General features: G+C 44.5%; 1 protein-coding gene across 1 annotated transcript; it reads right to left on the minus strand.

The window, feature by feature from the left end:
* Positions 1–5,047: 5,047 nt before the first annotated feature.
* Fbxo5 (F-box protein 5) lies at positions 5,048–12,277 on the minus strand. The gene is made up of 5 exons (XM_006978081.4): positions 12,072–12,277; positions 8,256–8,925; positions 7,599–7,689; positions 6,303–6,485; positions 5,048–5,869 (listed from the first exon to the last, which is right to left on the minus strand). The coding sequence occupies exons 1-5, from the start codon at positions 12,148–12,150 to the stop codon at positions 5,612–5,614; spliced, it is 1,281 nt and encodes a 426-aa protein (XP_006978143.1). The 5' UTR covers positions 12,151–12,277; the 3' UTR covers positions 5,048–5,611.
* Between the last annotated feature and the right edge of the window lie 1,574 nt (positions 12,278–13,851).

Genomic DNA, 13,851 nt, shown 5'->3' on the forward strand with positions numbered 1-13,851 from the left:
ATATTGAACAGAAGACGTACCCTTCATATCTAAGACCAAACGTTAAACTGTTTAAAATATAAATATCCTAAAATAGCAATATATATGTACTTCACTTTCTAATCTGATAACATAAATTGAATAGAAACACAATAATATTCTTACATCCCTTTTTTCATTACATTCCCAGGAGTGAACACTCAAAAGGACAGTGTCAAAAGAGCGCCATCTCGTGGCAATGTGTTCAAACTGTTGAAGAAGAATTTGAAGCAAAGGGAACAATGTCACATAGTCAGGACTCTAAGCAGAGCAACAGTTGAAACTCTCTCATACAGTCAGAGTTTACAGCAGCCCTCGAACTGTGGGAAAAGGCATGGCAGGCTTCCTAGGCAGAGTCCTGGACCACTCATCTCCTGGTACCCAACAGCATTCCCACCAACATGGTAAGTTGGCCTCAGGGCTAACCTGTGAAGATAGCATTTGATTATATGAAGTGGGCAGCACCGAGGTTGAGAACACCACAAAAGAGCAACGCATATGGACACACTGGAGTTTTATAGAAACATTAATCTTTCATTCCCAGCATCCGAGACATGAGTTAACACAGGACTGCCAAATTTGAACTGGCTTCATGAGGAGAAGGGCCTCAGCAAAGCTGTATCTGCTGTTGAAAGGTTATCACAAGTGACACCAAGTACACGTTCACCTCACACTCTAGCAGGATGGCAAGGCACAGGCACTGGAGGACACGGGCTGCTCCCTGCCTGGATCAGAGGGGCCATGTAATATAGTCACTGCCAAGTTCAACTCCTAGCTCGCACCTTGCTTGGCCAAGGCCAGTCGCTTCTGAATGTAATGTGTGTTCTTACTCCAACAGGCACCAATTAGGATATCTTGTGATCTAGATTTTATCTAGGTTCAATTCAAAGAGCAAGGTCAACTGGGTGTTACAGGAAGCTTCGGTGAGCTTTAAGCTAGCATTCTGACTTCCTCCAAACAAGCAAATATATACACAGTGTGGACCACATCACTGCGACCAGGAAAGCTCCATTGTCTAAGTTATCCATCTTCTTAGTACATCAAAGTGAGTCAAGACCAAGCTATGTTGCAAAAATCATTAAAAGGAGGACATTTGCAGATTCCAAAGTATGTAAAGGACTATTCTGACCACTCCATGCTAAGCAATCCCGTAATTACTGTTCCTGAAAAAGTCCTTGAAAAACTAATAAACTTATTCAAAGAGAAATGAATAGAAATGGAGACCTGAAGAGCCTTGTAGCTATTTACAAACACACAGGTAAACACTTTCCCATAATGGAAATCCAGCTTTCTTGATTTCTAGATAACCACAACGGAAGAGAGCATTCTAATTCTACATAAACATCCAGGAAACTGAAAAGGGGGGAGTATGTCCCAAACACCCTAGGAAGCTACAAGCCAACATCTCTTATGCACACAAATGCAACACTTCTCAACACACCCACACACACATGCACACACACTCACATAATCCAATAATATAAATAATAAATATCATGGACAAGTGGCCTTAATCCTAGGAATGGAAGGTTGTTTTAATACTAGGAAATCAAGGTAATTTATGGTAGTCACCACACCTCCATACCCAGCATGACCACGTTAGCCAGCGAAAAAAACTGACAAAAGCCAACAGAGAGGAACCTCAAGTAAACAGAGGCAACTCATGAAAAAAAAAAAAAAAAACAGCTAACATTGCTCTTAGCGTTTTCCTTAATATCTGGGATCTGACAAAAACATCACCAGCATTTCTGTTGAGCCGCAGGTTTTAGACTATAAAACGTGCCCCCAAAAAATAATAATCAAGAAACTAAAGTCATATAGAAGGCTTATAGATGGACTAAGAGAAATAAAATTATATTTATTTGTTTGATACAAATCTACTAACATTCAACTATAATTAACTATATTTAGTAAGGTTGCCAGATAAATAAATACATTGCATTTCAAGATAGCAACAGACCATAGAAAACTGAAAATAAGATGTAGTCACAATATTATAACATATGAGGCTTAGGGGTAAGCTTAAGGATAAGTACATTATATATGTACTGGATGTATATAATGAAAAGACATGTTGAGTGATGTGTATCAGACAGACCGCTATGTTTGGGGCTGGGAAACAGGGCTGTTGAGATGTGAGTAGTTGTCATACCGATATGGTCCCCACAATCCCAATCAAAACCAATGTCCTATTAAAACCGATAAACTAACAAGACTTATGTAGAAACACAATAGGCGACATAACTTGGAAAATGTCCGAAAAATATTAAAAAGCTGCCATTGTCAGGTTATAAAACTTACCAGGGTGGTGTGGAATCCAAGAGGCATTTCAGTAGGCAAAGGACATGGGTCGGCAGACAGTGCTGGGACAAATGGGTGCCCATTTCAAGACACTCCTCCCACCATTCTAGAAACTACAGACTAACCATACACTCTAACCATAAAATTACAAAGTGTGCAAATGGACCAACAAAATGGTTCAGCAGGTGAAGGTGCTTGCTGCCAAGCCTCAGTCCCACGTGATACAAGGAGAGAACCAGCTTCCCCAAGTTGTCTTCAAACCTGTACCTGCATGCTCTATAGTATGCTTCCACCCACCCAAACAAACAAAGGTAGTACTGTTTTTAATGTAAAACTTCTAAAAGTGAATGTAGGAGAAAACTGTGTATGTAGACTAGATACATTTCTTAGATACAGCATGAAAAACATGCTCTATAGAAGGAAAATCATTTGGAACAATAAAAAAATTAAAACAATTCCTCTAAGCTGATAACCAATCAAAAGACAGGTGGATAAACCACTTGATCAATAATATATACTCCCCAAACGTGCTAAATCCCCAACCCAGTTGTATTGCTTTCTTACAGACTGGAGTAGATGTTGCCAAGAATGCCACATAAACGGAACCCTCACACGTTTCCTGAGAAAAGGCTGCCGGTTTGGAAAATATCTTGGTATGGCCTCGAAAAGCAACCGTCTAAGCTATTTTCCAATCTGTGATGAAACACCACAACCAAAAGCAATTTGAGGAGGAAGGGGTTTGTTTTGGCTTACGATTTCCAGCTGTATCCCAAAGGGAAGTCAGGGCAGGGACTCAAGGCAGGAGCTGGATGCAGGAACTGAAGCAGAGGCCACAGACAAAGACTTAGTTTGCTCCGTGGCTTGCTCAGCGTGCTGTTTTATACACCCCACGGACGCGCATACAGGGGTGGAACCGCCGACGGTGGGCTGGGCCTTCCCACATCAACCGTTCATCAAGAAAGCGCTCCACAAATGTGTCTGCAGGCCGATCAAACAGAGGCGCTTTCTCAAGGGAGGGCTTTCCTCTTCCCAGATGATCCTACCTTGTGTCCAGTTAAAAACAAAACCAACCAACCAAACAACAACAAAAAAACTAACCAGCGTGGCAACATAGACAAACTGACATTTTCTTCAAAAACCAAATTAGAAGTTTTTCTTCAAAAACTTCAGTTGACTGGGTAAAAAGTTTTAGTAACAAAGGGGAGACACTATCCCAAGGAAGGAAGTGGATTAGAGACCAAGGAAGAGGTGGCAGGACAGCTAAGTTTGGAGCAGTGGTTCTCACCCTTCCTGACTCTACAACCCTCTAACACAGTTCCTCATGTTGAGGTGACCCCCCCCCCCACCAGAAAATTATTTTCACTGCTACTCCAGACCTGGAATTTTGCTAGTTATGAATTGTAACGTAAATACTGATACAGGGGTCGTGACCCACAGGTTGAGAACTGCTGGCTTAGACACAGTAAATGCCTGTGTAAGATTGGGTTATAGGCAAGCCTGCAGGGTATTGTGATTGACAGGGAAGGGCCCAGCCTATTGTGGATGGTACCATCCCCAGGCTGCTCTCCTGAGAAAGCAGGCTGAGCAAGCCAGAAGGCATCACTCCTCTATGGCCTCTACATCAGCTCCTGCCTCCAGGTTCCTGCCCTGCTTTTGCTGAACTGATTTGAAATGTGAATGAAATAAACTATTTCCCCTCCAAGTTGTTTTTTGGTCAGTGTTTCATCAATAGCACAGTTAAACCCTAAACACCCCTAACAGATGAGGCAGAGGAGTACCAGGAACTACATATGCAGGAATAATCAGATAGCATTAATTGATGGGGGAAACAATGTGTCACCCAAAGCCTGTGGTACAACTAAGAAACCAAATCTGATAGCCAGTGATGTTGAAGGAACCGAGGCAGAGTAATGATACGGAAAACCTGTTTAAGGCAATTCTGCAAATTCCTCAAATCTAAGGGGGAAAATGGATCACCAGCTTCAGGAGGCATTTGGAAATGAAAACTACCCAAATACAAAACCAAAAAGCCCTGTCCATGTTCAATGTGCTTAAAATACCAATAGTACAGAATACCAAGAGCTTCCGGTGTCCAAGTTCTTTTCATAGGTAAATTCCAATCAGAACAATTGATCTGAGTTCAAGGCCAGCCTGGTCTACAGAACAAGTTCCAGGATACCTAGGGCCACACAGAGAAATCCTGTCTCGATAAAAGTAACAAAAAACTAAACCAAACCCAACAACAAAAAACAAAACCCTAACGTGCAAAACCAGGAAAGCACTTAAGGATAGATTTCAAATCCTAAAATGAAGTTACCACTGACTAGGATCACTAGATACTCTTTAAAACTGAAGATTGCTCATGATAAACCTGAACTAATGCAAGATAAGATCACTAAACTGGTACTGCAGGTCATCCATGTTTCTTTATGGATAAACAAATGAAAACTAGAAAATAAAAACAAACCATTGCCCACTACTCAGTAAACCTGATGGTAAGTCTGCTGAGACAGAAAATGCCCTTTATACTTCAGTGTTCTAAGGAGTTGCAGCATCTAGAGATGTTTATCTACAGGTCTACACACTTACCAGATAAGCTATTGGGAGGGAACTAGGAGAGGTAGGACAAGCCCTCTAGTGACACATGATCCACCCAATTCCCTTCACAGCTCAGTGTACTTGTTTCCAGTGCCAATGTGGGCATAAAAATGAAGAGCACATGCTACTAAACTTATAACAATTTTATTTGTAACAAAACAAAATAAAGTTATATGAATATTTATTTTCTTTGGCACGTAAAAACAGAAATATTTACAAGTATAAAAACACTAAAACAGACCAGAAATAAAGTAAACAAGACTTTACAATGAATACTTTACACATTGAAAAAGGCTCATACTGACAAAGACAAACATTTAAATCGACAGACTCAGGTTGACGTGGACACAATACAAATTTGGTAAAGCATCACAGATGCTAACACTGTGAATCACATGTTTTAAAGACTCCATAAAATTACAGCCTTCACTTGCCATAAAATCCAATCAATTTTACTTACCATCTAACTACAAATAGATACCCAGTTTCTTTTTCTTAATTTAATCTTTCCATTTGTATGAAAATTTTTAATTTTTTAATATTACACTGTAATTGTTTTAAGAGGCTATATGCATGTCCTCTCTTCCCAAAGGGGCAAAATGGCACCCTACATTTATTTTTACCTTTGTAAGTTATAATCTAACAATCCTTAAAAAGTAGCCCTTACGATCCTCTACAGTTGATGTGCTAAGGGTCACAATCTCTGTAAATTCTTTTTACTTTTTTTAGTTCCAGGCAAAGGGCCCATCACTTTACAGGTGGCTTTTAGGAGCTTGCTATTCGAACAGTCTTTGGTGTTGACATGATAATCACACAGACACTTTGTACAATAGTCAAATCCACAGCTTTCCCGTTTGCAGGTCGCGCGCTCCAAATAGTGGTCATATTTTGCAGGGAAATTACAGCGAACACAGGCCTTGAGGCTCTCGTTGTTTTTTAACGTCTTGGCCACCTAGAAGAAAAAAATCCGTTATGTATGTGTATTTTAGCGGACTGAATGAATTCTGGTAACCAAACCAGGAAGGGAAGCCATGCCTCCAGCACAGTTAACGATTTACAGGAGACATTTTAGTGTCTATCACCCAATAGTTCAGAGTAATAGAAAACCATGAACTTCAGCTGTTCTCCTTATGACAGGAGCCAACTACAATGTAGTACGGAACAGTCTGAGAAACTCCACGGTCACCAAGTGAACAAAGGGGACAGAAGAGGTGACCTCTTCAATAACTGCCTTAATGCTTCTTACTCTAAACCAAAGGCACGTTAGCGTGTGATTAATAGAGTAGCAGACACTAGATATCAAGTAGTGTACTGAAACCCCACTTCTCACGTTAACTCCCCTGAGGACTGAGTGCTGGTTCTAATACCCCCCATTAGACAGTTACCTCAAGGAATTCCCCGTGCCGGCTGTAGGCAGGACCTTTCTTCTGATCACGCTGACTGGGCAAATTGGCTTGAGTATCTTTTCTGGGGGGAGTCCAAGTCGATGACTTCTGAACAGAAGTTAGTGCAGTTCTGCTCACAACGTACCCTCTCGTTGAAGCATGCAGCGACAACTTACTGTTTTCCTGATTGAAAAAGGTGTAACAGAATTTTAAAATTCTTTTCTCTACTCATTACATCTGCAGTTGGTAAAAGGATCAAAAAGGAACGGGATATCCAGTCCTGCGTCAATCTGCAGGTTTAAATACAGCCCAACAGGGCTATGCACAGAAACATTCCCGAGACAAACTCAATGGAAGTGTCAATCAGAAACTAAGATGAGCCTATAAGGATTTCAAGGTACCTTTAAACTAACCAAGGCCAAAGTCCTGCCCACAGAACAAATGGTCATTCTCCCAACTACCAGCAGGTGGCAGTAGTCAGTTAACTGAGCACAGAATTTAAGTACCCCTTGTCTTAAGTCACCTGGCTAAGTAGCAGCATTTCTTTCTTTGCTAAGCATGTCCAACTCTAAGGCCAAACTCCCAATCATATACTGAACACTGTCAGAAATACAATTACCAAGTACTTCAGAAAATTAAACACTTCCTCTAGACCAGCAGTTCCTAATCTGTGGGTTGCATCCCCTTTGGGGGGAGTCAAATACCCTTTCACAGGGGTTGCCCATCAGGTATTTACCTTACAATTTGTAACAGGAGCAAAATTACAGTTATGAAGTAGCACAAAAATAACTTTATGGTTGGGGGTCACCACAACATGAGAAACTGTATTACAGGGTCGAAGAATTAGTTAGGAAGGTTGAGAACCACTGCTCTACATAGTAAGACTCTCTCCAGGGTGTTGATAATTCAGTTTGTCTTATAACTGACCACAATGACACACACCACTAATTAATTGTGCAGCCCTTATTTTTAAATCAGTCCACGCAGCGCAGCCTTTCCGGGTTAGAGGAAGCGTAAGTAACCAAAAGTGTAATTTTTTAAATGTGTCTTATGCCCCTCACACTCGTTCTCTCCAGCCCCTGGGAGGCTGATGTGCTCTATGAATTTAAAGGACTTACAAAAAAATTGTCCTTTTCCTTTTTTTTTCAATTAGGCCTGGCTGTCCTTGAAATCAGAGACCTGCCTGCCTCTGCCTCCCAAGTGCTGGGATTAAAGGCGTGCGCCACCACCGCCCAGCTATAAAATGTCTCTACTTCTAAAGAAAAAAGAACAGTCCTTCAAAAAAACACCACTTACAAGGACTCTCTGCATGGCTTTGCTGTACAGCTGCGACGCTCCTTTATCGGTTTCTACTATCTTCTTCCAAAGTCTGCTCACTTTAGACAAACTGGAAGCAAAGGAGACAAGATGCTAAGATGAGGAGAGAACAGAAGCACAACGTAAGCTTTGCTAACCTGACTAAACACGGAAACGGTTCCCATGACCATGTATCAGTGTTTAACCAGACTACCCAAGGGCCAAAATTTTCAAATGTTTTAAAGCTCCATCAAGCTTCCGCTGTATCCATTCTTTTTGAGTAGCTATTTGGAGAACCAATTACATACTAGTACAATGTGCACACCTCCACCTTCCTCTAGGCTGCTTGTAATCGATTTTGAAAACCGTTATACTAACTTAGATGGCACACTCCACAATGTTGATTACAGAAACCAGCCAATAATAGAAACCACCACATCCACCCTGTTTCACTTCGGCCAGTCAGAGGATTCAGTATAGAATGCATCCTTCTACTACCAAGACTACAAAATTCAAAGTAACCAGACTAGATGCATATTTCCTATGTTTCCTTTCATTTCAAATGCCATCAATCAAACACAAGTCAGCACTGATTTACACTCATCTGTACAAGTGGGTCCCAGGTTATCTCACACATGCAGTGTGCAACACACTCACTTTATTAAGTCCATGCCGCTGAGCTTTGTCAAAATATTAGCTAAAAGGTGTTTAAATCCCCTCCGGGAGAGCTCGGTGAGGATATCTAGGTGTTCCAGACCCATTTTCTTGCCAATTATATTCTGTAGTCTAAAGTTCCCACTGGCGATAACTTCCTTCAGCATTTCTCGATCCACTTTCGGGTTTCGCTTGGAATTCTTTTTTAATGTTGAGCAAACCACTCTTTCAAAATGCAGGACAGGCAGCAGGTGTTTGTTGGGGTACTGGTCTGGGCTCTGTGACTGCAGCAGTCGGGGCTGGGTACTGTTTCTGAAATTCTCCAGGATAAGGATGCCATCCTCCTGTTCACTCTGATGTGTAAATGACGAATAGCCACTGTCTTCATACAGTCTGCTGGCCTCCAGCTCCTCTATTTCACTTGAACTATTGAGTAGTTTTTGTACACGCTGATTTTCCTTGTTGTTATCAGGTCCCACAATTGGTGACTCAATGAAAGATAACCTTTCCTGGTTTCTAAAGCAGTCCTTGCAGGAAGGCTCCAAACACACAGGATTGTAGGAAACTTGTCTCCCACTCTCCTCAGGTTTTACCACTTCAAGTTCAGAAAGATCAGGGTTGCAATTAAAACACTTCATTTTAACAGAAAGAACAGGACTTTCTTCTTTACAACCTATGAAAAGAACACACGAAACAGAATAAAGATCACTTTTGTACTAACATGGTCCTCTCCTCCCTGATAGGGACTAAACCCAGGGCTTGACACCAAATATCAGTCCTTACATACTCACTAACAGAAATGAACAGGTTGCATTACCACAGTGTGTGTGTCCCAATTAACAGATTAAGCCAAAACTATTAACTAAAACCTATGGTTGCATGGTTCTTTAGCTTTTTCCCACTGTTCCAGGACACCACATCCCATCTAGCTATCATTAGTTCTATAGGCTTCCTTTGCACTAAGTCTCCTCTCCCTATTCTCTTGTGTCGGCATGCATGGGCCATGGTGTACATGTGGTCAGGGCAACTCTATGCAGTCGGTTTTCTTCTATCTCTATGTGGCTCTGACTGGGCACAGGTGGCAAGCTGGTGAAAAGCACATGATCTTCAGCTATGGCTATGGCAGTTTCATCCCTTCCCTCAGCCAGTGCCTCTGACCTGAGATCTGCCTAATGCATGTGCTCATGTGAGTGGGACTTGCAGGACAAGAACACTGTAATCAACAGCGTTGGCACCAAACCTAGTCCAGGGATGTTCACTTTTGCCTCAAACTGTTCTAAGTTTTGCTCTCATGAGCTTTTCCAGCTGGCTTGGAACTGCATTTCACATGTTGACATCATTTCCTTTTTTAAGAAGGGTGGGGGGGGTTAACTTTTCCAGACTACAGGATTCTCTTTTTTTTGTTTTCTAAATTAAAGAAAGTATCAGAAGACAAAAATTTGGTATATAAAATAGCTAAATCCATCTTGGGCAAGAACTTCCCAAAGGTCAAAGTAAATGCTCCTTAACAATAAGAAATACTTTATATTGTTTATGTAATCAATCACACATAAAGGCAGATTACCTGATTCCATACCTCCCCCAATCAAATATGTGGGGGCATTTTTTTTGCCATTTCATTTATCTGATACCCACTTATGATAGATTAAGGGGCAAGTTAGGTATTAGGTGTGATCTTCAGGAGTTACCAAATCTTTATATTTTTCTAAACAGAACGAAATTTGGCTCCAAATTTGAAAAGGTCACGGATCACTCAGTGGCAATGGTGGATTACAGGTAAGTATGTGAAATCAAGGTTAGAGGTGTTCACAAGAGTCTCAAGGGAACCAGGGTTTACAACTGCAGTAGAAACTTAGGCCAATGACCCCAATTAACTAATGCACAGGATATGTACTGTTAAGTAGAATAAAAAAAAATCCTATGGTTAAAGACTCTAGCAATTAACCTAAAGAGTACCATTTACTAAGTCTGGAGAAAATGACAAAAAGATAACTCTTACAGCCTTAGTTTTCCCAACCACAAAATGGAAAGATTAAATGCACGATCTAATCAATAGCATCTCTATCACATTGCTCACATTATGCCAAGCTCTCACATTTCTTACACTGCAAATCAAGATAAATTCCACACAAGCACAAATTCAGGAAGCCAAAGTTCAAATAAAAAAGCTCTCTGCTGAACTTTCCAACCAGTTTATTTCGCTAGGATATTTTTTGGTTTTTCTTAAAACGAACCTACAGATAAAACTCAGACATTTCAATGTTTCGAACTCACATTACCACTGCTCAGGCCAATCACTGGGGTGGGGGAAGGGAGAAGGCTTGAGAGTTATAAAGTGCACCCGGTCTGACCTTTCTTTCAACTTATAAATCCCCACCTTACATTCCATATCAAACGCTGTAATTAAAACTGTCGTTAAAGTCTTTCTAGCTCTTCCATATGTTAACCAACCTTCAGTCTCAGTCCCCAAGCATGCGGCCAAGGCTAAGCACATTCATTTCTCCGCTTAAAGCCTGAGGAAATTTCAGTGACCTAAAGTATAATTCTCATGAGAAAACCTTTAAGCCTCCTTGGAAAATCATTTAAATGTACTAATTAATTTTTTAAAAATTTCTTCAAAGCTGTAGACTAAGTCGGGGAGGGGACTCGGAGGCAGCACGTATTTCCTGAGGAAGAAAGTTGAGCAAAAAAAAAAAAAAAAAAATTCCCTCGTAAAACGATTACATTTCCGACTTTTAAGATTGACTTAGGATTCAGGGTCTTTTACAAATACAGTCTGCTAAGCTAGAGGCTTCTACCCCTCAAGACTTAATTCCTGTTCTGATGAAGGAAGATCAAAGAATTGCTTTTTTCCTCCAGTTTCGAAAATTTCTAGGATAAAATAGATGATTGTCTTTCACTGAGGGTCCAACAAAGATATATTTTAAATATATATGTAACTGAGTTTGCTGAACCTTGATTCAGGCTTTGAAGCAAGTGATCACTAACTCCTCAATTCAGAGGGGAAAAAAAAGTAAACTACTCGACTTTCACCATTAAATAAACACTAGAGGCAAATTGATGGTTTTGGATTTTTTTTTCTTTTCTTTTTTTTGGGGGGTGGGAGGCGCTTTTCAAAACCCTCCCGGGGGCTCCAGGACTTGAGATTGAGAAAAGAGGCAAAAAGAGGAGAAAATAAATCTTTTTCCATTGAGTTTGGTACGGTGGGCAGAGGGGGGGGGGTCTCTACATTTGGCGGGAGCAGGGCAGGAGCCCCTAGAAGTGCTGAGGGGTCGGTGATGGGAGGTGCCCCGAGGGCGCGGTGCACGAGGGAGGGCGGGAGATAAGCGCCGAGCGCAATCTCCCGCGCTCTCCGGCCAGGACGCTGAGGGAGAAAAGTTTGGGAAACTGAGTTGGGACGGGAGGGAGCTTAACAAGTGTGAGAAGGGGGTGTAGGGGCTGGGGAAGAGGCATCTGGCCAGGCTGGAAGCCCAGAGCCCAGTCACAGCTCGGGCAGGGGTGGGGGAGGGGAGAGGGGGGCATTTGGCGCCCAGGCAGAGGGGCTGGGGTGGAATCCCGCGCGCAGACGCCACCACCTGCACGTCCTCGGAGCGGGATACCTGGGTGGGATGGGATGGTGGGACCCCCGTGCCAGGCAGACCACAACTGTCCCATTCTGCACCAGCCGACTGGCTCTCCTCCGCGGCCCCAGTCCCCTCCTTTCCTGCCCCGGGCCTGGAAAGCCACCCGAGGCCCGGGACCCCGTGATCTGCACATGCACCCGGGCTGAGGCTGCGGCCACCGAGTCGGGAACCCCTCCAATGCCCGCCTCACACTCACCGTCCGCGACCGTCCGCGCGCCGAGGCCGCAGGGGCAGGAGGACGGCCGGGGCCGACCGCTGCAAACGCGCCGGCTCATGCCGGGGAACGCGGGCTCCGACGCAGGTGAGGTGGCGGCGACCGCAGGGGAAGAGGCGACCGGCCGTCGCGCCGAGCTGTAGCTCTTAAAAGGCGCCAGCTGGTACTTTTAAAATCTTTGAATTTGGTGCCCAAATCGGAACAGACCAATGGGGCGCGGCGTCCGCACGCGCGCGCCAATAGGCAGGCGGCGTGAGGCGGACGCCCTCGCCCGCCCAATAGGAGGCCTCGGGGGCGGGGCCAGCCGCGGAACCAGGGCCCCGCCCACCCGCCCCGATCCGCGCCGCCCCAAAGAGGCAAGAGGGCGGGGGTAAAGGCCGCTGGGGGCGTGGCCTGCGGAGGCGGGGCGCCTGCGCAGACCCGCCGCGCTGCCCACCCCCGTCCCCGCCGCTCTCCCGCGAACCGGCCTCCCGCGGGTCCTCGTGTCCTGCGGACGGCTCCGACGTCGGCCTGCAGATCGCTGATGGGCACACATTGGGCCCACGTCTCCCTCCATCGTCTCTGAAGCGCCAGCTCGGGGAGCGGCAAGCGCGCCACGCAGCCCAGGGCCCTTCCCCTTCCAGCTCCGGACCCGCCTCTCTAGGATTTAGGCGCGCTCCGCTCTCCCTCCTAAATTGGCTCCGCCCCTTGCCTGGAGCCTCCACGCTTGCGCCCTGCGCGGCGGCGGCGGCGCCCGCGCACTTGGCGGGTTAGCGCTTGCGCACTCGGGGCCTGGCGGTTCCCTCCGGGAGGGGCGGACGGGCGGGGCGGGCCAGATGGCTGCGGGAGAACCGCCCTTGCCCTGGGGACGGCGCGCAGCTGGACCCCGGCGTCGCTTTGCTGAGCACCTCCCGGTGGCCGAGGGCGCGGCCGAATCTCTAGTCCTGGCCGCAGCATTCTTTGAGGTTTTCAGCCACCAAGCATTTTTACCAGTGTGTGAATTGGTATTTTCGCCTATTCTGTGTCGCGTCTTTGCCTTCGCAGGCTGAGCGCAGGACAGACAGCACACCTGTCCCCTCCATCCCACCATTAAGTCAAACTCCCCACTTCTTTGGGCTGGAGGAGCCCCGGCTAGGTGGATATTTCTGTAGCGAGGGCGGGAGTGAATGTGTTCATTATTATACAGTCTGGTGACAAGCAGTAAGTAGTGCGCTCCCCGTGATGCTGGGCACTGCACACCTTGAATTTGTTTCTACATGGTGACAATGCACAGGACTCGGTTTCAGAATATGGCGCCCTAACGCTACAGGATGCTCGCTCCGAGAAACGCCCACCCCCTCAACCTGCCAGTTCCCTCCTGCTTTTCTGCAGCAGTATTTGACTTGCAGTTAATGTTGCATGCGGTCAATGACAGCGCCTGTTGTAAGGCGGGGCCAAGATTAGACTGAGTCATACAAGGGCTGAGTGGATCCAGTTCTTAACTAAATTAGTTTATCTCTAGTTTTCTGGTATTTTTACATTTGAAAGTGTTGCATAAAAATAGTTATGGGTGGTGTTGCTTACCAAAATCTTGGCAGCATTTTCTGTTTTGTTTCTGAGAACGGAGCCTTTAAGTATAAATGGCTGAAACGACAGAAGTCTTTCTGGGACTTTTTGTACTACTGAGAACGAAATTGGCGGTCCAGATTTCCAGCAAATGAAAGAAAGAACTGTCAATAGAGGCATGGATTGAGAATTTTGAATGGTCAGCTAAGTTTGAGTCTTTGAACATTGTACTGACCTT

The sequence above is a fragment of the Peromyscus maniculatus genome, chromosome 16 (genome assembly GCF_049852395.1).
Source record: "Peromyscus maniculatus bairdii isolate BWxNUB_F1_BW_parent chromosome 16, HU_Pman_BW_mat_3.1, whole genome shotgun sequence".
In the NCBI taxonomy this organism is placed as follows: domain Eukaryota; kingdom Metazoa; phylum Chordata; class Mammalia; order Rodentia; family Cricetidae; genus Peromyscus; species Peromyscus maniculatus.